At 47.5% G+C, this 25,135-nt stretch overlaps 1 protein-coding gene across 16 annotated transcripts in view; it reads left to right on the top strand.

Annotated features, from left to right (window-relative positions):
- The window catches only part of TCF7L2 (transcription factor 7 like 2), a 194,323-nt gene extending 179,954 nt beyond the window's left edge, over window positions 1-14,369 (top strand). For 11 of the 16 annotated variants that reach the window (XM_040624649.1, XM_040624638.1, XM_040624640.1 and 8 more), the window contains 4 exons: window positions 4,719-4,767; window positions 5,355-5,405; window positions 6,680-6,752; window positions 12,231-14,369. In XM_040624649.1, the coding sequence (XP_040480583.1) occupies window positions 4,719-4,767; window positions 5,355-5,405; window positions 6,680-6,752; window positions 12,231-12,654 (597 nt within the window). In that variant the 3' untranslated portion in view covers window positions 12,655-14,369. Of the gene's footprint in view, window positions 1-4,718; window positions 4,768-5,354; window positions 5,406-6,679; window positions 6,753-7,375; window positions 7,449-12,230 lie in introns of all 16 variants that reach the window. The other 5 variants (XM_040624650.1, XM_040624642.1, XM_040624641.1 and 2 more) reach the window with 4 other exon arrangements.
- The last annotated feature ends 10,766 nt before the right edge of the window (window positions 14,370-25,135 follow it).

Raw genomic sequence — 25,135 nt, 5'->3', positions numbered from 1 at the left:
GGGGGGGGGGGGGGGGGGGGGGGGAGGAATGTTCCTTGTCTTGGCTTCCAGCATGGCTCCGTCAGCAGGCCCGAGTTCTTTAAGGAGGAGAGCAGAGGCCAGTGTTCCGTTGTTCCAGCTCGGGTCCGTGGGGTTGACGTGGGGCTGTTCACACCTTCTGGCCCAGGTCTTTGTAAAGACATGGTTCTAGAATATGCCTCGGGGCTTCTGTGCCTCTCAGCAGTGGTCCTTGGGGGCTGACAGGAAGGCCTAGAGTAGCGGTGGAGAGAGAGAGTTGAATCCCTCCCAGGCCTTCCAGCAGGGCCTTGGCCCTCAAGAGGGAAAAGGGAAGAATTACCCTCACTGCGGTGCCAGACAAGTTGGAAAGCTAGTTCCTCCTGAGAGGGCCACGGTGGTGGGGAGGATCCCTGCAAGCAGCCAGGGCTAGTCTTCCTCGGGGTGGGGGGGGGCACAGGAAATGTCTCGGGGCCCAGGAAGGGTCGGGAAGGGGTCTCTGCCAGGTGAGGTGTCTTCCTGGGCTCTGTGTTGACTACAGGATTTGCCTAATTTCCTCTCTGGGGTTTTAGGAAACATGGTGGGATTGTTGCTTTCACTAATCGCAGTGGTCATGACACCCAGGATACCTGTCCTCTCCTAACCTTGTTCTCCTCTGGAGACCTCTGTCCCCTCTCCCTGTTATCTCTTGTTCCACGTTTTGCCCAGCTAAGTTCTGGGCCGGCTGTCCTCTCTCAGTGGATGAGATGTGTCTTATTTCGCATGGTACTTTTATTCCGTGGCACTTGGTTTTATAAAGTGATTTTTAACCATTCACTCTTTGGGGTGGTGAAGACAAAACTTGCCTTGATGCCAGCAGTGGGCTTCTCCTCCCGTCTCTGGTCAGTGGCGTGGAGCCGTGGAGGGTCCTTCGCTGTCCGCGCTCCTGACCTGGCTCTCCGGTGAACGACATCCGTGGTGAGGACGCTCTCTGCATGTGGGTTGAGATCCGTTCAGTTAGTGCCGGTTGTGAGTGTGCACACACAGTATTGTGGGCATTCAGAGTTAAATCAGGCGCGCTGACTCTCAAAACTTACCTGCCACGAGGAAGCCACGGACAGGTGCGGGAATCATCCTGAGCGGATGCTGTCTTCTGCTGGCTCTCGCTGTTTCTCATACCTGTCAACCCGTGCTTGCTAGTCTGCTCTTCCCCATGCAGATAGGGGGGCACGGGGAGCACAGACTGTTCGGCTTCACCCGCATGTCTTCATCACTGCCCCCGGCCGCCTCCCTCTAGGTCCCAGTGGCCTTGGCTGGCGGCACAAGGCTCTGTTCCTCCTGAGAGTTGAAACAGGAATTAGTGCTGGTACCTCTCACTGGAATGTTCGCTCTGGTCAGGGCCCTTGTCACTCACAGATGGTCACGCACCAGGTCTTAGCTGCTTGGGACCTTTCCATTCGTCCCCAGCATGTGTGCCGTGGGGAAGCCTTTCTTCTGGAACGGAAAGGAAGAGGATGAGAAAGTGAATGCTCTCCCACAGGCTTATTGCTCACCCCCACCTGACCTCGAGGTGGCGATTTCCAGCAGCAGGCCAGCTCTGCGGCCTCCACATGCACAACCATCTCATTTCAGGACACTCTTCTCCTGGTTTCGGGTCAGAAGCTCTTAGAGTTTACTTCCACCTTCTCCTGCTACAGACCTAAGTCTCTGAGTGATCTAGAATGGTACCACAGAGAGGAGTTCTGCTCCCCTATAGCTATCATATCCCCAGCAGACATTTGGGGTCATGGTGGGGCCTTCATGTACAGCTTTGCAGGATACGTACTGCACAGCTCTAGGGAGTACCATTTACACTGGCCTGTGTGCATGGTGCCCTCGAGTTGTGCAGGGGGAGATCCCCACAAAGATGCAAGCCAACTTTGTGATAGCTTCAAAAGAACGCTGCCGTTGACTAGCCTGGGAGTCAGGCATTGCCCTGGGCTTTTTGTGGAGTGCTTTCTAGGTTTTAGAAGGCCCACGAGGCACTTAAAGTGACTTTAGCTCAGCTTCGCATTCAGAGGAAGCTCGTTATGAGAGGGGAACCTCTGATCGAGATTTAGGGCTTAAAGAAGCTTTATCTCTTATACAGGGTACTGTCCGACTCCTATCACCATGGCTCCTTACACATGAGTGTGAACACACACGCACGCTCCTCCCTCTCCCCTCCCCTCCCTTCTGTGCCCCAGGAAACGGTCTGTGGAGGAAGGGTCCGAGTTAAAGGTCTTATGGGTTTGACTGTGGTGGAACTTGTCAGGTTTGGGGATTTTTCTTAGCTGACTTGACATAGGAGTTTCTATACATTACTTTGGTCGTTGTAAAGTCCAAAACGTTCTTCTGGAAAAAGCTCTCTGAGCAAACTTCATATCTCTTTCATGTTCCTGCTTTTCCAGTCGAGTGATAATGGAAGCCTTAGCAAAACAGAACTGAATAAAACAGTCACATTGGGTTGTCGGACTTGGCACCTTCTGAGGGCACAAGAGAAAACAGTCTGTCCCGTAGTGCCGTGTAACCGCTGGTGTTGTATTAGAACATTATTGCCTTTCTGGCTCTTCCAGATTAGGCTCAGGACACAAATCCTAAGCCATTGCGCATCTTGAATTCCCCATTCCTCGCCTCCGTCTTTAGGCTTTTTCTTTTGTTACATCTAAGAAGATAACGGGGTGGCTGCCCCCCTTGGGACATATGTCCCTCTTCACTAAATAGTGTTTATTAAGCCTCTTCTGATTAAAATACAGTCCCTGTCCTCTAGAAGCCTTTAGTTTAAAGGAGCCTTTCCTCAGTCACGAATATCTCAATCATGTATCCTCAACTGACAGCTTCCCATGGGGACTGGAACTTTCGCCTGCCTTTCAGAACATATTGCGGGAGATGGGAAACGGGTGAGCACTGTATTAAACCAGAGGTGACTGAGACTCCATTGCGTACGTGGATGCCAACACCGCCCAGAGTCACAGCGGTTTTCGGTGCCCAGCTGAGCGTTCACTCAGGCTCCTAAATAAACTGAAAGTAGCCACTCCCGCCTTTTCCAAGATGGCCAGGCAGCACTTTGCTGCTCCCCTGGGAGAGGCACAGGCATGAAGGCGGGCTGCCGAGGCCCACAAGAAGGCCCCGTGAACTTTTATTTTTTTTATTTTTACATTGTTTATCGAGGGCCTGCCTGGGTGGCTCAGTGGGTTAAGCACCTGACTCTTGGTCTCTGTTCAGGGCATGACCTCAGGGAGGGTTGTAGGATTGAGCCCTGCATTGGGCTTGGGGCTCAGCGGGGAGTCTGCTGGAGATTCTCTGTCCCTCTGCCCCCCTCACCTCCCCCCCACACACGTGTGCGCATGCACTCTCTCTCTCAAATAAATAAAAATCTTTAAATTGTTTACCGAGGAACATAAAATGTATCACAGTGTTTCAAACTCAAAGCCAAGACAAACTTCCAAAATGGTATGGGCCCTAATATCTGAGAGAAAAGCGGGCTTTCTTGGAGACAGTTGGCTCTCAGCCCTTGGATGGAGCTAAAACCATGGCGTCTCCACCTTGAGGTTCTCCTTACAGGGCCTCATGCGTTGTCAGGTTGACCACCTGTGAGTCCTGCTTTCCCTCCCGGAGTTGACGTCAGCATACCATGAGAACTTTTAGGCAGAGGCAATATTTAGATGTTCGGAAACAGACGTGTAGGCCAGTCCTTTCGTTTGTGACATTTCCTACGTACCCGGATCTGACCCTGACAGAGAGGACCAGCACTGACGAGCTGAGCGAGAACTAGTTTCAGATCTGCGGGGATGCAGTCAGCTCTTCAGGGCTCTTCCCTGTTCCTTCCCATGCCACGTCCCCAGCCATGAGCAGACAGTAAAGATACCAGATTGGAGAATGTGAATGACCCCATGCAATCCGTCCCCTGTAATCAATTAAAAACCTTCCTCGGAGGGCAAGGGATTAAATAGGTAGGCAGCACAGCCGAGTAGGTAAGGGCTGTGGAACCCAGACCTCCTGAGTTCCCTTCCTGGCCCCATCATTTGCTAGCTATGTGATCTCGGGAAATTCATGTAACCCCTTCCTGTGCCGGAACTGGAATGGTGATAGTCCCTGTTGGATCGGATTGCGTGAGGAGAAAATGAGTCAATATGCATCATGCACTGAGAATCATGCCTGGCGCATAGTATGTGCTCAAAATATGTTAGCCGTTGTTACTAGTAAAGCCCCAGTTAAAGCTTTTGTTTTTTGATTGAATAGGAGGCCCTTTTGGCCTTAATAAGAAGAGATTTGCATGGAGCAAGGGGTGGGGGTGGCTCTCTTAGTCCACATGGCCATCTCCATAGTCATTTGAAACTTGGCTGTGGGCTCTTGGGCCGCTCCCAACCCTGTGTCTCCACACCTCCCTAAATCTTCCTTCATCAGTTCCCTTCTCCCCTTTATGGACTTGGATGCTCTGGGTCAGGTTTGAGGATGGACAGAGGTGTGTGGGAAGAGAGGTCTTCCCTTCATTCCCTGCTGGGCCCTTCCCTTCCCCTTGCTGAGTGTGTGTCCCTCTAGCTGGAGCACAACTGAAGGGCACTGGGATTAAAAAGCGGGGGGTCAGAAACACTCTGGGAGCCGTGGGTGTGGACGGAGACAGCGGTATGCTCCCTTCCTCCTGCCTTCTCCTTTCCAGGTGAGCCCAGACGCCCTGCTTCCATCTGTTTCCTGCAATAATTCCTGTATTTCATCTGTTTATCTAGGGGAAGAAGAAGAAGAGGAAAAGGGACAAGCAGCCCGGAGAGACCAATGGTAAGTTAGACTAAGGAGGAAGGAGGAAGTCGGAAGGAGCGGTACTATGAGGACCACTCTTACCTTAGATTTCTGTCTGGGGGAGGCAGGAGAAATTCAAGGCCAGGACATTGTGGGGGAACCCATCTTAGCCAGCCTTTTTGTGTATGCATTTTAATTAATTGCTTCATGACTGCCCTTTTAAAGCTAGTAACATTCATTGTTGCATGAAAAGCACATTGTAATTCTAGTGGAATGTGTTTTTAAATCACCGCAGAGCCTGGGACGGGAGGGTAGTAGGCATGCCTATGCGGGGTTTATGCAGTCTGCTTATTTTGTCTGTGTCTGTAGGGATGAGGAAGGGGCCGGGGGAGTAGGCGGGATGTGTGTGAGTGTTTGATATTAACTGGGCTGTTCCTGAATGTTCTGATGCATGCCTTTACAGTGGTAAATTGCACCCGATTTAAATTAAGGAGGTTTGTCATTCTCTAGGAGAAATTAGAAATACTGCATAGGCAATATCAGAAGGTCCCCTTGGAGAAGGCCAGGCTTTTACAAACGACAACAAAAATTTTGAAGGCTTTGTATAATTTGTTCTTTTTTTTCAGAACACAGCGAATGTTTCCTAAATCCTTGCCTTTCACTTCCTCCGATTACAGGTGCTAATGTCATTTTGAGTCATTAAAATAGTCAATAAACTGTTTTTTTAATTTTTCTTGCCATTATAGTTTTATTAACATTAAACACGTATGACATTTGAACATCCTTTAAAATGACCATCTACACGGTTTTGTATGTTTCAGTAGATTTTTTTTCAGTTGCTTTTGTTGTTTTTTTTTATTTAATTTAACTTTCGCTTTGTTTATTTATTTATTTTTCCCATAACAGTTGTTTAAGCAGTGATGACAGTGACTTAGTGTTGAACTAACTGTGCAAATTGAATATGCAGTATTTCTTTAAAAGAGACTGGTTAAAAAAAAAAAAAACCAAAAACAAAACAAGGAAAAACCAACCAAAATGGAAGGAATTCAGTAATAAACCTCCTTAATCTAACGGCATTTTCCGTTGCTCCCACTAAGTTTTCTCACGCAAGCATGCATCCGCAGTATGATTATTTTCTCCTTCGCTTTTTTTATTTTAGTTTTTTTCTTCCTTTTGCTTTCCTGCTCCTAATTTGCAAATCCACTAGCATTTTACTGACTGTACCTGCTTAAAAGCTGCTATGAGCTTCTGACTAACCCTGACCAGCTCATTCACACCGCCTGTTCACCTTCATCTGGTCTTCTGTCAGTAGTCATGAACATCGGTTAAAAAAAAGAAAAGAAAAACATTTCAAAAGCTGCAATATCCCAGTACCACAACCCCCTTTTCTTTCTTTATTTCTTTCTGTTTTGTTTCGTTTTGTTCTGTTTTTATTTGTAGTTTTTTTTTCCTTTTTTAAACTGTTGTACTCTGAGAAGAAAAAAGCATGTTACAAACTTAATCCCCTCCTTCGCTTTATTTTCTTCTTTAAGAAAAACAAATTGAGAGAGAGCTAGGAAAAAAAAAGAAAGAAAAGCAGAACCGAAAGAGGAACAATATTATTTAAAATTTAGTTTTTTCAGTATCTGACTCCCCTTTATCCGCTCAAAACGAATCGGAGAGACAGTCCTTAACGAAGGGATACTGCAGCTTTATTTGCAACAGCTAATTTCACCAGTTGAATAAGAATGTGATTTTTTTTACCTTTTTTTTTTTAATTAAAGAAAGTTAAAAATCGAAAGTCGATATTTTGTAATTAGTAACCAGGTCATTGATTTATTCCCTTTTTTATTTTTATTTTTTTCTTATTTGTATCTTTCTCTCCCCCCCTCCCTCTTCCCCCCTCTCTCTCTCCCTCTCTCTCTCTCCCACGTCCTCCTCCTCTGCTCGCTTCTCTCTTGAACTCATTCAGACCTGAGCGCTCCTAAGAAATGCCGAGCGCGCTTTGGCCTTGATCAACAGAATAACTGGTGCGGCCCTTGCAGGTGTGTATAGATTTCCCAGATTCGCTGTGCTGGTCTGCAGCTGGTCTATTCGAGCCTTTTCCCCTTTCTCTGGCCTGTTGCTTTGTAGCTCTGTGTGTGGATCTTAGGAGACATGAGGGCGCGGGACACTGCTCTGTGAGGGATGTGCTTGTTCTCCCCACTGCTGCTAGCCAAAATGCCACTGTAAAACAGCATCATTTGTGCCTCCTCGGGTCAGCGACAGCCAACCCCAGCGCGCCCCCTCCCAGGGAACGTTGCCTGCCAACCCCCTTCCTCATGACCACCCAGGATGGGGCTCAGTGACATCCATCGTAATCCTGGCCTAGGTAGAAGCAAACAACGTCACCTTTTCCCCTCCTTCTCTCTTCTATTTTTTTATTTATTTTTCCTTGTTGTTTTTTGGTTTCTGGTTGTTGTTTTTTTTGTGCGTGTTTTATCGTTTTGTTTTATTTTTTTTCTTTTGCCTCATAGAAGTCTTTTCCTTTCATGTCCTTGGTGAGGGGAGACAATCAAATAGAGCCGAGGTCATAGAGAAGACAAGTCAGCAGTAGCTGAGATTTCACGTCCAACTGAGCATGACCCACCATTGTGTTGTATTTTTTGTGTTTACCTTATGCTAACAGATGCAAATACTCCAAAGAAGTGTCGGGCACTGTTCGGGCTTGACCGACAGACTTTATGGTGCAAACCGTGCAGGTATATGACCACTGTGAGGCCTTTGGGAAAAATCAAAGCGCTCTGTCCTTCTGCTGCCTTAGTGTGTCGATATATTTTGACCTCGTTCCCATCTACTTCCCTACCGGCATCAATGACTAATGATCCTCATTCTTCAAAATTTCCTTGCTAATTTTATGCCTCTCCCACTTTCTCTTTCTCTTTCTTTCCCCTTTGCTCTTAAGAATAACATATCCAGATCCCCGGTGGTAGGACTGAAACCACACCCTTCACAGACCAGGACGGGCACTTACCCTTTTCCTTGGCAAGCCAGCATCCCGGAACGAGCCCGGTCCGTGGCTTGTATGCTGAGCCTAGATAGAGCCACCGTTTCCAGTGCTAACAACTTGGCAGCAAGAGCCATTCCCATGCACTTGAGAGTCAGGACACTTGGAGAAGGGCTCTGGGGCAGGCGTTTTTTGGTTCCGTTCTGTTTTGTTTTTCTTTTATGTTTATAAACCACATGTCTCTGGGCAGAGGAGCCTGGTTAGCTGACATTGTTTTACAGTGCTGACAAGAAGCGTGGCATTGAACGGCGTGCACCAGCTGACGGGCTGCAAGCAATGAGTCATGCAGTCCCGTACTGCAGCGTTGCTAGCCTGCGGAATTACGAATATATATTGTATATGTTTAGAGAGAGAGCGAGAGAGAGAGAGCATTGCTTCCAAAATGAATTAGAAGAGTCCAAATTGAACGCCCGTGTTCCACCTGCAGGTTTCCATCCAACCTGTAATTTCAGGGAAGCTGTAGGTACTTCCTTCTTGGTGGAGGGATACCGACTCGTTCCTGTCTCATTTCCTTTCCTTTAATGACCACCTTTGGTTAAATTTGTTGTTTCTTTGTTCTGATACAAGCAGTCTTTGAATTTGGAATATTATGATGGTAGGTATCTCAACACCCCCAAACACGCCTCCCTGTTTGTAGTGCCTCCTTGTCACGTGTCCCTCTCCTTCATGCCTTTGCCATGTGTTCCGTGTTTAGACATTAGATCAGATGTCCATCCCATTACGTGCATGCCCACGAGTCTCCTGTGTCTCTTCCCATCCCCCTGGTGCCTTACGAGGGATTGGCCAAGTGCCTCGAGTTGGCCAGATGTTTAGGGGAGAGAGGGCCCGAGCATCTTTATTGAGAGAGAACTCCACAGGTGACCCTGTCTGCCCATTGGGGGAGGATTCCAGGCCTGGAGAGAGATCCTCCAGTCATTCATTCTGTGAGATGGCAGTGTTCACGGAGGGACAAGTATCCTTTCTGCACAATCCCAGGGCCTTCACTGTGCCACAGAAAAGAGTTTCATGAGGAGGCGGAAGAAGAGTGTTAGGGATTTAAGTAGGCCTACCCAGGGAGGACAGTTCTAGGCGGTGAGTTCGTGGCAGAGTCTCCTCTGTGCTGAGGGGGAAGGTGATTAGCCGCAGAATCCTGGTCTGAGATGCCCTGCCTTGGTGACGGACTTTGCTAATCGCAGGGCTCAGTCCTGAGCAGGTTTCTCACGATCTCTAGAAATGTATGGCTGAGACCATTGTGCCCACCTCGCAATATGGTGCCGGACTCGTGTTTGTTTTATTTGTGGGGGGATGAGTGGTGGTTTATGAATCCCCCTTTTTTTTGTTTCAGAAGCAGTTGCTTCAAGTTAGACTTAACATTTTTTTTCCTGAGAGTTACCATTCCTAATGTTGACCGGGACTGACGTCCCCTTCTCAGACATAGCCTGCACCTTGTGTAAAGCCAGGGTGTGGGATCCGCCTCAGAGGCCAGAGGTTTCATGGCATTTTCACAAAACACAAAAGCAAAAACCAAAATCCATGTAGCTGCTTCAGAAACATGATTTTCAAAAGCGCAGCTCTGAGGGGCCAGCTGTCAGCATGGTGGGCTGCTGTCCCTCATCCTTCCCCAGCGTCCTTCCCACCGTGACTCCTTTAGAACGTTCCCGGTGGCCACTTTGCTTCTGCGTGGGGTGTTTCTCAGACCCTGCAAGCATCAGCAGATGCATTTTCACTCACTGAAGGGTGCAATTCCAAAACAGGATCAGGAAGAACCCTTAGTTTCCTTTCAGAATAAATCCATGAGAAGCTAAAAGTGCAATTTTCAGAGGCCACCCCTTGGTTGGAGATGGAGCTTGGGTGGGGGAGGGTAAGCAGATGGGTTTTGCCCCCGTTTTTCCTCAACTTTTCCTCTTTGCCAGCATCTGGCTTGATGCTGAATCAATAGGACAAAATGTGCCTTAAAAAAAAAAAAAGAAAATCAGTTACAAAACGAGGCATTTTCTGGCCCGTCAGAAGTGTGTGTGTGTGTGTGTGTGTGTGTGTGTGTGTGTGTTCCAACTGCCTTTTGCTCGGCCACCTGTTAGAGGGAGTGTCTCACTGTCCTTCAGAGTCTTCATGTCCTGTGTTCAAACCGCTTCCACTCATCCCCTCGACGTGGAAACCTCCGTGTCAGCAGGAGGGCGGGTGGGTGAGGGGCGCGGCAGACGTGCTCCCAGCCAATCAGGACTCCTTGCTCGCTACACAGGGTTTCTAATTTTATTTGACATTTGAGGACATTTTAACAAGATTCTGTTTTGAGCCCACCAAGTTGCTTTCCCATCTTTTTACTCTGCCCTAATATAGCATGGAATGCTGCTTGACGTCACTCCCCCGTTTTCCTGTTTCTCCTTTTCTCTCCCCTCCTCCCTCTCTCCTTTGTCCTTGTCACTCTCTCACTTTTGCTTATGCCCCGCCCCCATCCCCACCCCTCCCTTCTCCCATTTTTTAAAATGCATGGACATCTTAGTTTTTTAAGCATGTTTTGATCTGCAGGCTAAGGTGGTTTAAAACTCTGAGAGGCTGAATTATTTATCTTGGTTTCTGGGATGGGAGCAGAACCCACAGTCTGTCTCAATCTATCCCAGAGGAGAAAAGGAACCTTTCCAATCGAAGGTGAGGGGGCCTGCCCTTGCACCCCTAGAGTTCCTTTCCACCCAGAGGGGCGTCGGGTAGACCCTGAGGCCTCCACCCAGTGGGTCTCAGCCTCTGGGAGGCAGGGAAGGCCAAGCATGTTCCCTCCCACCCTCCCTCCTCCCCGCCCTCCTGCCATCTTGCTGAGTCCACACCCCAGGCACTGAGGGGCATGAGCAGACACCTCTGGGGCACAGACCCAAGGAGGAACTGATTACACCCCCTTCCTTTCAAAGGCCAGTGACATCTGACACCAGGCAGCATCTTTACTGCTTTCCAGGGATGGGAAGCCGGCCGGCGCTTACACACTTGTTTTTGGACAGGGTGCTATCAGCCATGGTTTTAACTGTATTCAAGGGCTCCTGAGGTCAGCACATTCCCTGTATCTGCATTATTTTTACTGCATGAGTGGGGTTGATTCCCAGGATCACCTTTCCTACCAAATATCATCCCCATCGGACTGGGATTAATAGTAAGAGAAGCTTTGAGGTCACATGCTCAATTTCTTGAATCGATTTCCCCAACCTTTGATGATAAACAAGAGAGTCTCTGAAATTCTCATTCCTATTTCTTATGTAAACGGGAAATGTAGAGGGGAGATTCTGGTTTTGGTGCAGGGCAAAATTAGTCTTTCCGGCTTAAACACTAATCACGATAACCCAGGCCCACCAGTTCCATGCTGTGGTCCCCCCGCACTTCTTCTTTGTCGTCACTTCCTTGTGACACGCTGCGCCCTCCATTCACCGGCCTCGGCATAGTGACCAGGACAGGACGCCCCTCCATCCCATCCTCACTGTCTCTCCTTCCAGCCTTCTCACTCTGGGGTGGGGGAGGGGAAGACCCCAAATCTTTAAAAAAACAAAAATCAAGTTTGAATCCTAATTTAATCCACAACCTGCAGGCCATACAACCAGTTATTCTTGTTCCTTTGGATCATTTTCTGTTTTTCTTATTCTTCCCCCTCCCCTACCTTTGTTTATCCTCTTCTACCTGTTTTTGGTGGTTTTTTTTTTTTCCATTTTGGTTTTCGTTTTATTTTTTTGTTTTTGTTTTGTTTTTTAATTTCTTTCGTTTTATTTTTGTTCCCCCCTTCTCCCCTCCTCTCACCTGATTCTGACCTCTCTTGATTTGGTGTGGTTCTTAACAGACAAGCCCGAAAGCTCTCTGGGCGCGGCAGCCTGGCGGTGGCGTTGGTGGTGGTGGTGGTGGCGTTGGTGGTGGTGGTGGTGGTGGCAGTGGTGTGAAGACCTCTAAGCCTCTTGCTAGCACTGCCTTCAGCTCTGTGGGTGGGCTCAACAGTCAGCATTTTGAGAGTTTCATATGGGTAGGAGGCGCCTGGGGAAGGAGCTCTCTTTCTCTTTCACACACACACACACACACACACACACACACACACACACACAGAGACGCCACTGGGAGTCGGGTGGTGGCGGCGGGAGTGGAGGGGCGATGGGATGGGCAAGCCAGGGGGTGTCTAAGCCGGAAGAGAATTAACACACTCGCCAGTTGCTCTCAGCGTGGACGCAGCCACTTTCTGGCAAACGGGTGCGGCCGCCTCCAGTCCGCTGCCTGGTATCTGGCCGGGGTGGGGTCGCGGGCGTGTCGCGGGGGCAGGGGGAGCAGGTAGGTAGGCGGCTGGGCCTCTCCTCCTACGATGTCGCTCGCAGAGCAGGCTTAGACGCGGGCGACAGGCCAGGGAGCGCGGCACCCTGGCCACGGGGCATGCCGGCTCTGGGGGCAGACGCGACTTCAACGTGGCTCAGAGCATTAGATAACTCTCTCCCTTGGCATCTTTGCCCTTTATTCACAGATAACTCTCTCCCCCTGTTTCTAGGAGAAAAAAAAAGTGCGTTCGCTACATACAAGGTGAAGGCAGCTGCCTCAGTCCACCCTCTTCAGATGGAAGCTTACTAGACTCGCCTCCTCCCTCCCCCAACCTGCTAGGCTCCCCTCCCCAAGACGCCAAGTCACAGACTGAGCAGACCCAGCCTCTCTCGCTGTCCCTGAAGCCCGACCCCCTGGCCCACCTGTCCATGATGCCTCCGCCGCCCGCCCTCCTGCTTGCCGAGGCCGCCCACGGCAAGGCCCCCGCCCTCTGTCCCAACGGGGCCCTGGACCTGCCTCCCGCCGCTTTGCAGCCGCCCATCATGTCCTCCTCCTCTCTTGCACAGCCGTCAACATCTTCCTTACATTCCCACAGCGCTCTGGCCGGGACGCAGCCCCAGCCGCTGTCCCTCGTGACCAAGTCTTTAGAATAGCTTTAGCTTCGTTAGCCGCCCCGGTTGGTTTGCATAGTGTTGCGTTTTCGCTTCTTTGTCCCCCCCCCCCCCCCCCTTGGAAAGGTTTTGTTTTGTACTCTTAATTTTGTGCCGCGTGGCTACATTAGTTGATGTTTATGGAGTTCATTGGTCAATATTTGACCCATTCTTATTTCAATTTCTCCTTTTAAATATGTAGATGAGAGAAGAACCTCATGATTCTACCAAAATTTTTATCAACAGCTGTTTAAAGTCTTTGTAGCGTTTAAAAAATATATATATATACATAACTGTTATGTAGTTCGGATAGCTTAGTTTTAAAAGACTGATTAAAAAACAAAAAGGAAAAAAAAGAAGCAATTTTGAAGCAGCCCTCCAGAAGGAGTTGGTTCTGTATTATTTGTATTAAATACGAGCTTGCGAACCAATCATTTTACATCTGGTTTTTAAACCATAAGGGCACGACGAATGCAGTGCCATATTCCTTTTTTTTTTCTCTGTGTGAAACAACTTTAATTGTGATGTTACTTGTTATTGTTTAAATGTACAGAAACAAAGGGTTAAATGTGTTAATATACCTTGTTCCATGGTGTTGTTCTTTTGGGGGGAGGGGGACGCTACTCAACAGTTAATGGAATCCCAACGCTGTTGGACCAGTAGTATTTATTGCTTTAGAGATTGCTCGTCGAACCTGTACGTTGTCCCTTTTAAGATATGTTTTCCTTTTTCTTGAAACTGTATAAAGTTTTTTTCCCTTAGCATAAGCATCTTATATATAACAACTCATTTGTACAAGGTTTTTAAGTTTATATATAAAATGTGTATATATTTTTTTTGTTTCTCTTTTTGACTTTTTTTTTTTTTTTTTTTTTTTTTTGGCTGTATGAAACCCAGATGCCGCCAAATGGACATTACTAGTTGCATTAAAGGATCGGTAGCATTAACAAAAGTTGCTTTAAAAGCCATTATGTAAAACAAGACTTGAAAATTAGCGAGGGAATTTTAGCAACGCTGTGTGAGCAGCAGCGGGAAGCACCCTGTTTCTCCTTTGAACTCATAGTCGGCAGCTCTGTACCCTTAGGACACGGCCTGACTGTGTGCAAAACTTTATGTGCCAAAATTCTCAGTGACTTTAGCTTTCTCCCTCTTTTTGATGCTGTAATTTTTGTTCATCTGTTTTGCTGTGATGTTACATAGGTAGGTTTGTATGTAGTTTCAATGTCACCTATAACAAGACGTGTTTGGTAGCAGATTGTCCAGAAAGCATTTTAAATGAAGAGGTATAAACCCTTAGGGGCCAAAAATTCTGTATATTAGATTACTCTTAAAGGAAAAACCAGCTGCCGCTCTTATGTACACGTATGACAGACGAGTGGGTGGCAAACTTTACAAATAAAAAAAAACCTAGGCATGTTGATGTTGCAAAATGCTGTATAAAGCTAAAACCTGTTCATTCAGTGCCATTGTAGTTGACATGAAGCGATTGTAAAACTGTCTCCGATTTTTCTCTGGTTTATTAAAATGCTAACTATAACATTTTTTGTGAATACTTTGAATGTTTCCTAACAGTTGTGATGTTACTGTTCCGTTTTATGCTCTTATTCCAGTTTCATTTTTAATGGTTTGGAAGCCATTTTGTAATGAATAAATGTTCATGCTGTACAGTATCTGTAGCATGCCGTTCTGGATTAATAAAAGCAACTTAGTGTGTGCGATCAAGGCTGCTCACCTGTTTCTGTGATTCGGACTTTACCTGTGGGCATGCTGCACCCGCCTTCCCGCCAGAGGACCGTCTTCCTGAGCTGGAACTTGAGACCAGACTACGTGGTTGGGATGGGTGGTGGGTTGGGACTTGGATATCAAAAAGTGGTCTTGCACTCTTCTGATGGGTCGGTATGTTTTTTCTTTCTCTCATTCTTGATGCCTATTTGGCCTACCTGTGTACCGACTTCGTTCATTTCTGAAAGCAGAGCACAGTTGACAGGGTCCGTGTCCCGCTTCGGGCTCTAAAACAGTCATCTGGTAGACCTCAGTTGTCGTCCTCACAGTATCCAGCTTTAGAAAGGATTGAATTCTGGTTAATGACACTTAATTCGCCAGGAATGGATTTAAGACACTACATTGTTCCCACTGAAGGACCACTGATGTGGAAAGATTCCAAATTCTTTCTAAGAGGCGCACGCAGGGAGAGGTGCCAGGGTGTCGAGCTGAAAACCCTTCTCTGACACAGCAGATGTTGAGTAGAAGGTTCGTAGAAAATCGGATCAAGGCGAATCACTTAGCGGCTTGTAGGGAGGAATCTTGCTGTGTGTGGGACTCAAGTTCTGGCCGTACCCTGGCAAGGGTGCGCGTTCATCATCATCACCGATCAGGGGCCACAGTAAAGATCTTCCCGAGGTTTCCACTGCGATCATTTCTCAGGCTGGTTAGGATGGGTGGGTGCACGGGAACGCCCCCGCTATTCGAGAGTTCGCGTTATGTCCCTTTGCTTTGATGAAAGATCTATGTTAGCCTCTGTTTTCCCTAACTGAAAGAAATCAGAAGAGGATTTTCACTTTTACCAGAAAAAGGTGGACAGTGGGACTAGCGTTGAGCGTGTGTCTTGCCGCGGGCGGGTACAGAGGTGGCGGTGGCCCCGAGAGCCTCACTCAGCATCTCGGCATCCAGCTGCCGGAGCTCTGAACCGTGTCCCTGTGCATCTGTGCTTACCTCGATTTATTCTGTGCCTCCGTAAGCAAGACGTGTCCTGAGGTATCAGACAAGGCCAAGGGAGGTCATTTTGGGGTCTGGGAGTGCTCAAAAATTGTCCATATAAATCCGTGGCAATTGCTTCTTCACCTTACGCCTGGATTTCTGCTTACAAAAGGTTCCCTAAGAACACTCTACATTCGGATAGCGGGGCAAACCTGTGTATGTTCCACTTTTCTAGGACAACTGTACCTTCAAAAGACACGATTTCGAAGGGCCTGGAAGCCGTTCGTGGTGTTGTTCCTTAAAGCTACACAGGGTTGTCAGCAAGGACTTTAAAGCTCCTTGGAAGCTGTGTTTTGCTCAAGCTAGTTTTTGTTCTGTAAAATCTCAGTATTTTGTTTTGTTTGCTTTTGTATTCCCAGAGAGGAGTGATTCTGGTTGTCCTTCCCCATTTTATTTTGCACACTGGGCCCAGAGTGACCTTTGAAAACACAAATCAGAATAGTGTGTGTTCTTGGTGGCGATGTGCCAAGCCATTTACATGCCTTTTCTCCTTTAATGCTAACAGTCGCACCTGAGGTCGATATTATTTCCCCCACCCCGCTTTATTTTCTAAAACTGGGTTTAGAAACTCTGCGTCTGTGTCTTGTCTAAGGCTACACAGCTAGTAGGGTGGGATTTAAATTCAGATCTGACCCCAAACTCGTGCTCTTAACACTGAGTTATGCCTCCTTGTCTCATTAAGATGGTCCTTCTCCCAGAGCGAGGGGACAGTCCTTTTGAAGGGTGTCCTTCTTTGCCCCACCTTCTCCGCCCCGCACACTCACCCACACACTTTCCCCTCTCCTGGAAGGTTCTGCTCTGCTCCTGCAGCCCCACTTCCTGCCTGGATAACTCCCCCTCATCTTTCAGGTCTGAGCGTGGACATCACTGTAGACAATAGTGGGTAATGTCTCCCTCCTATGGCGCTCTTCCAGCTTCCTGCCCCCCCCTCCCCGGATTCCCTCACCCACCGTCGTGTCAGTGGATGTGGCCTAGTTAGGCCACTAAGAGTGCCACTTGGCACCATTGACATCTTTTGTTGTGGGGGGGCTGTCCTACACATTGTCAGATGTTAGCATCTCTGGTCTCCTCCCACTAGATGCTAGTGGCACTCCCAGCACTGTATGACATCCAGAAATGTCTTCAGACATTGCCAAATATCCCCCGGGGTGTGTGTGTGTGTGTGTGTGTGTGTGTGTGTGAGAGAGAGAGAGAGAGAGAAATCATGCCCGGTTGAGAACCACTGCTCTAGAGAACCCTCCAAGAGATCAGAACTGTGGATTTTATGTTCCTTGCTCTCTACTAAGGTCCTGGTTCGGTGCCTGGCACATAGAGGGTACTTGATACATATTTGTTGAAGGAAGGAATAAGTGACGTTAGCCAACTCAATATGTGTATTTTGAGAACCAAAGGAATGGCGACTTTCCAGAGTGCTTCCAAATTTTGTGTTCTTGGAACTTCCAAGGTGTCCATCTTTCCTAATCCTTTCAGCCATGCTGGAAGGTAGCTCAGTGCCCTTGTTACAAAGGCAAAAAAAAAAAAAAAAAAAAAAAAAAGCTGGGTGGAAGTGGGGTTGGTCCCTCTGTCATCAGCCAACCTGAGCAAAGATCACTTTTTAAAATTCAAAATATGGGTCACCTAGCTGCACGTTTATGGCCTTACCACGTTCAAGCAATACTCTGGGGTTCTTTCTACCCTGACATGGGACTTTATTTCCCCCAGGCCTGTCTTTCTGGGCAGTTCAGGTTCAAGTCTCCTGACGCCAGGCCAAGTCCCCATCCTTGAACACACTCTCTCTCTCTCTCTCTCTCTCTCTAGCTGTTTGGTTTCTTCTGACCTTGAGAGTTTATTTTCGACCTGAGCATCTTCTGATTTCATCCCTCTGTGGATTCGTTGTTACTAAGACCCTAAGACCATATCTAGGAGCTCACAGCTCTCAATCTCTGAGCCACGTCACCCCTGAGCTCTGATGGGACCTGGCCAAACACGGTTGCCCGTTAGGAGCGCACGTGGCTTCCTGCTCCTGTAACAAATTAACGTAAACATGGTGGCTTCACGCAATAGCTCTCACAGCTCTGGAGGCCGGAAGTCTGGAATCCACGTGTCAGCTGGGCGTGCTCCTGTCGGAGGTTCTGGAGGCTCTTCCGGCCTCCTGGGGCTGCCTACCATCCTGCGTGTTCCTGGGCTTATAGCCACATCACTCAAATCTCTGCCTCCATCTTCACATCACTGCCTGTCTGTCTGGAAACTTCCTGTCTTTCCCCTTAGAAAATACCTCTGATGTATTTAGGGCCCATGTGGATAATCCTGGATGAGCCACTTCTTTCTAGATTCTTAGCTTATCACATCTTTTGGGGGCGCCTGGGTGGCTCAGTCGTTAAGCCTCTGCCTCAGCTCAGGGCGTGATCCCGGCGTTCTGGGATCGAGCCCCGCATCGGGCTCCTCTGCTATGAGCCTGCTTCTTCCTCTCCCACTCCCCCTGGTTGTGTTCCCTCTCTCGCTGGCTGTCTCTCTGTCAAATAAATAAACAAAATCTTAAAAAAAAAATTCGTGTCTTTTGCCTTACAAAACAGCACAGGTTCGAGGATTCGAACACAGACATATATTTGGGGGGTGGGGGACACCATTCAGCCCACCACAGAGGCATTGCTAACTCTGGGAGACTGCAGTCTCAGCACAGAACCCTTGAGAATGAGCCGTTAGTTGTACTGCTGTTGGTGGTGGTTTTGGACAGACCCACGGAGAAAGTGGTTTTCCATTTCAGATGATGGAAGGTTCCCTTTTTATTCCGATGATGTGGGTGCATGCAGGGTCAGGGTGCCTTTGATCCAGATCTAGGATTGGAAGAGAGGACAAACCCAGGAGCAGTGGAGAGAATCTGAGCTTGGAGACTCCAACGTCCGACTCCCACACTGTGCGTCCTTGGGCAATTAAGTCCTCCAGCTCTCGGAGCTTCTGTTTCTTCAGCAAACAAGTGGTGACAAGAGTACTCGTGTTCAGATTCTTGTGAAGCTGGAATGCAGAGTGCCTGGAACAGTAGGTCACGGTGGTTAGTATTGCTGGCAAAGTAGAAGGCCAGTCCTAGCTATTTCTTTCCTTTATTTCTCTTCAGGATTCCTCTAGTCCTGCTCTTCAGACCCAGGCTAGGGAATGAGACACCTCGATGGGGAAGACACTTAGTCTAGAGTTGAGGGACCCCAGGGCGCTGTGACTCAGCCACGATCATCTCACCTGAAAACTTGATGGCTCCATGAAAATGGCTTCTGCCCTTTGGGGAGCTACCGCTGGAGCTGGAGTGCTTTTTGTGGTATGGAAGTGTGTTTTTAATTGAAGCCCTTTGGAAAGAAACAAAGGAATAGCCCGAAAGTCTCCTGTGAGTGGTAGCTCAGGGCACATGCCCGAAGCCAGGGATGGGAATCGCTAAGACACAAGGGCACTGAGCTACCTTCCAGCATGGCCATAGCTTTGACTTTCTAAAGGATTCTATCTGTGGTTGGCTTCTCCATCTCCCATTTGAGATCAGATTAAGCATTCCCAGGCATATGGCAATGGCAGGGGCCTGCCTGAATCCCGGCCTGGGTCTGATGGGTGGCATTGGCAAATTCTGACTCTGGACTTTGGGAATTTTTTAAGCTGGCATTTTGTGAGTACCTTTACTGAGCTGTAAGTCCACTGATTCATTGGTTCATTCAGCAACTAATCCTTGAGCGCCGATTCGCACCAGGCACTGTTCTGGGCTCTGGCACACAAGTCTGGGTAAAGTAAGCTTGGTGTCCGTTTTTTTCCCCTGAGCTGAGTCATGTACCGTCTTATAGGACAGATTCCATAAGGAAAGGGGCCACCAACATTGCCAAGATCTGGACAAGCCGCTCATCTGGAAAGTGGCCTTATACAAGGATAAGGACCAGAGGATGTGCCAGAAACTCCACCTGTGTTTCTCATTTAATCTTCGTGGGCTAGAGATTGCTTTTATGTTCGTTTTACAAATGTAGAGAGTGAGGCCCAGGGAGGTTAAGTGGCTTCCTCAAGGGTACGAATCTGGGAAACAGGGAGCGTAGGATTTGAACCCCAGCAGCCTGGCTCAGGGGCCTGCATCGCTGAATCCCAGGCTTTCCTGCTCCTTATGAAGACGTGGACCATCTGGGCGGCCGGAGAGGCAGGGGGTGCAGCTCATTTGATTCATGGACTTTGTGAAAGGCTTTGGCAATGAGACACCAGGTGTTTTCTCTCCTTGTCTGCGTGCAGGAGGTTTTTGGTTTTGTTTTTGGTTCTCATTCTGGTTTCTGTGCATGTAATAACAATAAAGACAGTTGATAATTACAGGGATTGAGCTCTTTTGGACTCTGTGCTAAAATATCTGGAGTCCTAGAATTGGAAGAAAATTAGAAGTGTCTGTATTATCATATATGCATTTTATATATGTTTCTGAGATTGTGGGTTGCAAGCCATTGATAAGTTAAGAAATCCATTTAGTGGGATCAAGACGAACATTTTAAAAACATAAAATGAAACTCAATAGACGCCCCAAAACTCCAGTAACTATTTCTTTGTCCCTTCTTATAGTTTAGCTTCCATGAAATCTCCTGTGTTAGTCACATTAGGCTAGGCTATGCTGTACTAACAAACAGACCCTAAAATATCAACAGCTTACCACAGTAAAGGTTTCCTCGTCAGCCTTCTCAGAGGCATCTCCCAGCGCTGTGGAAGAGGGAGAGAAAGGAAGATCACCAGGACATTGAACAGACATGGAAGTGATGAACGTCCTTCTGCCCACGGTCTATTGAGTAGAACTCAGCTGTGCGTCACGCTAGCCACAGACGAGGCTGAGACTTGTCGAGAGGCGCCCAGGTGTGGATGGGCACAATGATCTAACTCATGTCTTCCCTACTGTCCCTTCTTCTTTATCAGAACGCCCGTTATCGCCCTTGGACCACTGCCTTACGTAGGTCACACGCGCACATCTATGAAGTTATTTGCCTATTTGTTTTTCCACCTATTGTCATTCTTCCTTTCTCTCTGGACCAGGGATTGTCCGATCATCGCCTGCAGGCCGAACCAGGCCTGTGACCTGTTTCTGTAGAGCTGTGAGGAACAATTTTACACTTTTTTCAAGAGTTGCAAAACAAGGGGGAGAAGGACAAAAAGAAGAAGAATTACTTGCCACAGAGATAGTTTGTGGCCTGTAAGCCCTAAGATATTTACTATTTGGCTTTTCATAGAAAAAGTCTGCCAACTCCTGCTCTAGAAGTTAAGCTTCTGGAGGGTAGAGATGGTGTCTCTTTGCTTCCCACTCTTTCCACAGAGTGAGTCTGATACCTGGCAAGTCCTCAATAAATATTGTTAATGACTACATGAAACTTTTTTAAAGGGTGTCTTTTGATGAGCAAAAGTTTTTTCTTTTAATCAAGCCTACTTTATCAATCTTTTATTTTATGGTTACTGCATTTAAATCCCACTTAAGAAATATTTTATCACTCCAGGGGCCCTGGGTGGCTCAGTCCATTAAGCATCTGCCTTCGGCTCAGGCCATGATCTCGGGGTCCTGGGATAGAGCCCTGTGTCAGGCTCCCTGCTGCTTCCCCCACCCCCCTGCTCATGTACACATGAGAGTGAGAGAGAGAGCTTTTTCTTTCTCTCAAATAAATAAATAAAATCTTTAAAACATATTTTATCACCCCAAATTTATGAACATGTTCTCTTTTCTTTTAGAGGCTGTATTGTTTGACCCTTCACATTGAGGTCTGCCATCCTCCTGGAATTGATTTTGGTGTATGATATGAGGCTGGAGTCAAAGTTCATTTTTTTCTGTATGTACATCTGGTTGACTTAGTGTAATTCAAATGACAGTATGACTGTGGATCTGTTTCTTGACACTATGTCACCAACCTTTTTCTACCTTGGTGCCAGTACCACAGTTTAAATTACTGTATCTTTGTAATAAGTCTTGCTATGTAGGATTTAAGTCCTTCAGCTTTGTTCTCCACCAAGATTATTATGACTTCCTGGCCCTTTGCATTGCCATATAAATTTTAGTATTGACTTGTGAATTTCCATACACACATACACCAACACACAAACTGCTGGATTTTTTATTATGATTGTGATGAATCTGTTGTAATAATCTGGGGAGAGCTGACATCTCAATAATAGTGGGCCTTCTAATCCATGAACATGGTTTATCCCTTCATTTATTTGGGTATTTCTTAATTTCCCTCAACAATATTGTATTAGTTTGCTAGGTCTGCCATAGCAAAATACCATAGATGAGATGGCTTAAACGGTAGAAATTAATTTTCTCACAGTTACGGAGGCTAGAGGTCTAAGATCAAGTTGTTGGCAGGTTTGGTTTCTTCCAAAACCTCTCTCCTTGGCTTGCCAATGGTTGTCTTCCTGTTGTGTCCTCACATGGTCTTTTCTCTGTGTGTGTCTGTATCCAATTATTTTCTGATGAGGACACCATGCTTATAGGATTAAGGCCCACCCGTGACCTCCTTTTACTTTAATTACCTATTGGGGGGGGTGTAATTCACCCATAGCAAATGTTTCATAGTTCTCTGTATAGAGGTTTTACATGTCTTTCATGAAATTTGCTCCTAGATATTTCATGTGTTTTTGAAATTACCATAAATAGTATTTTTAAAATTTCTGTGTTGTAATTGATTGTTGCTAGTATGTAGGATTATAGTTGACTTTTGTATATTGACCTTTTATCCAACAGCCTTGCTAAATTCACATACAAATTCTAGCAGGTTAGCTGTAGCTTCCTTTGGATTTTTTTATTTTTCCTTTATTTTTTTCCTCTCCAGTCTGTATACTCTCTCCCTTGCTCTTTTTTTTTCTTTATCGTGCTGTGGCAAGAACCTCCGCTAGAATGTTGGACAAGAGTGGTGATATCAGGATTCCTTGTCTTTCTTCTGAACTCAGGGAAACACAGTCCCTTTTTTACCACTAGCTGTAGTATCACGCTGTAAGTTTTCATAGATACATGGTATCAAATTAAGGAAATCCTTTTCTCGTCTTTGGTTGTTGAGAGTGTTTCTCATGAACTCATTTCAAGAGTGAAAAGGCAAGCAGTCTAGATATTTGCAACACATATCCAGAAGTATAAAAAATTCCTAACAAATCACAAGAAAAGAAAGCTTAATCCATTGAAAGTGAGCAAAAACAAAGCAAAAGAACTGGGAGTAGGTAATTGGCAAAAAAGGATGTCTGAATAGCATATGTTTAACTTTGGTAGATGACCATATCAGCTTCATGCGTGATGGCCAAAAACTGGATACAACCTACTTGTCAATAGTAGAATGGATGAATTGTGGCTTTCATCCCATAGAAGGGTAGTTCTCATGCAACGCCCTCAAGATTCCTCTGGATTTTTCTCGTAGACAATATATTCTCCATTGCACTGAAATGCTGCAAATGATATTGGATGGGCGAGGGGGACAAAAGGCCTCTTGGCTGTGTGTCTTGCACGGAGCAGGGAATAAAAGACTGTAGCTATGGTTACCACATGGTTTATAGCATGGGGCCCGAGGACCAAGTCACCATGGCTAAAAGTCATGAAACAAACCTTTTGAAAAAAAATGTAATGGCCCCTATTCACTTGAAGTATGGAATTATGAAGAACCGAGGTTAAGCAGTGCTAAGTTCCTCTGCATTCTCGAGGTAGCGGTACTTGCTACTTAAGACGAGCTCTGTGCTGCTTGCCTCCTCCCCGAGGTTCCTGTTAGCTTTGTGAGATCAAGCATGGAAGGAAACTCGCAGTGCGGAGAGTGGATGGGGTAGAGCTTCTGAAGTGACCTCTAAGGATAAATTATAATAAAACAGATTAAATTCCTATTAATAACTTTTCAGAGAATACCCTCCTAGAAGCCACTCTGGTATCTATACTTACTTTCCAGGGTGTAAGGATTGATGGGGGCCAGGGGGCGTGTAAATGGGAAATCATGGTCATGTTAGTGGAATTAGAACCTACCTTTGGTGTCGGGGTGTGGAGGGTCCCTTGTTTAGCTCCCATCCTCCCTGGGGCATCAGAGTTCCCAAGAGGTACGTGTGTAGACCTGTAAGTTCTATCCTTCTGGATAGGAATTCCACCAGGGCTTTGTAGGCAAGAACAGCTGCTCTGAATAGACTGCTTTGTCTCTACAAGCTGGAAGAAGGACCGGACTGAGGGGAGTGAAGTCCAGAGAAGGGGCCCCAAGAGTGTCTTTATCCTGAAGCCACACAGCTGGGTGCTGGCAGGATCCAGGCTAGAGGCCATGATTCCCCCCAATCCAGATCAGGATCTTTCTAGAAACTACCTGCTGCCTTGAATTCGCCACTGGCTGGCTTCAGTGTGGGGAATTTTTATCCTGCTGCCAGCCCCGAGGTGTGTTCCCAATCTGGGGTCAGTGTCCAGGTTTGTGACGCCCCTGTGAGGGAGGACCAGAGTACGGGGCAGCCAGCTGCATGTGGACACCGCCAACCCGCCAGGCACCATACTAGGCTCCCAGCATCTAGCACAGCATGTACTGTTTTGTTTGTGCTGCACCCAAGTACTCTAATGGAAGCTTCCCCATCTTCATTGTCATGGGAAGGAGCTAAGTCACATGTCCAGCATCGGTCAGCGGAAAAGTGGCTCAAATTCTGCGTCTGACTACAGAGCCCATTCTCTTCGCTTCACCTGTGAATGAGACTCTTCAGGACAAACTGAGCCCTGACATTTCCATGAGGTTTGGAAAAAGCCGTTAGGACTAGGCTGGACTGGGACATCCGCCCATGTGGGAGGAACAGGGCTGTCCCATTAGGACTCTTGTGTCCTGTGGCTGCCAGACCCTGGGGTTAGGGTGGTGTGTGGCAGGAGGGTAACTAAGGGATCCTGCCTGCAGGGCTGAGGGGGCCTGGGTGCTTCTCCTCCCTTGGTTCCAGGAGCCATGACCTCAGCTGGTACCACAGCTGTGGTGAGCGGTGGTGTGAGATCACAGCACCAACCAGGCCTGGGAGCGACCCCCAGATGCTGGACCCTGGAGGCCGGGTGGGTGGAGGACAGGTGTCTGTAATTGCCAGTGGCCAGCGTTGGGGGGCTCCTGAGCGCAGTTTGCCGAGGCGATGCTGGTTAAGTCTCCCTCTCTCTCTCTCTCTCTCTCTCTCTCCTCGAGGCCCACGTTGGGCTTCTGAGGAGGAGGGCTTGGCCTTGCGAGGAGATAGCCTGGGCTCTGCAGACGGCCTGTGTTCTCAGAAAGGGGCAGGGCCCACCGTGCCGCATCCTCCCACCCTGCCCTCCCCTCCGCCCCCCTCCACCTTATATAATGGCACATTATACAACAGCGCAAAGCAGGTGGTATTTTTAAAGACAGCAAGTGAGCATTTTTTTGGCCTAAATTTGGGAATGAAACAGATGGATTTTTAAGACTCTGGGCTTTTCCTATGAATAGTAACCGTTGTTCTCTGCTTTTAAACACCCGTTTCAAGACCACCTCCAGCAACCAATCAGCACTCTATTTAATTATAACCAAATTCTTAGCTCTGTATGCTGCTGCTCGGACAAGTGGGGGGCCCTGGATCAATTTCTGGAGCCAGGCAGACTTGCCAACAACAATTTTCCTTTTCCCAGAGGGCCTCAGAGGCCTGGAGCAGGTTCCAAGTCCTTCCTCTCGGGCCTGCTCAGCGTGGGCTCCCTGACAGCGAGTTTGAAAAGGGTTATAGAGAGGCAGATAAATGCCCGGCTTGTTGCAGCCCGGCCTGACAGCGCCGACCCCCGCGCCAGTGAGCT

Source organism: Ursus maritimus, unplaced genomic scaffold (genome assembly GCF_017311325.1).
Source record: "Ursus maritimus isolate PB19 unplaced genomic scaffold, ASM1731132v1 scaffold_7, whole genome shotgun sequence".
Taxonomy (NCBI): Eukaryota; Metazoa; Chordata; class Mammalia; order Carnivora; family Ursidae; genus Ursus; species Ursus maritimus.
The sequence above is the reverse complement of the archived record's forward strand: the minus strand, read 5'-3'. Positions and strand labels throughout refer to the sequence as shown.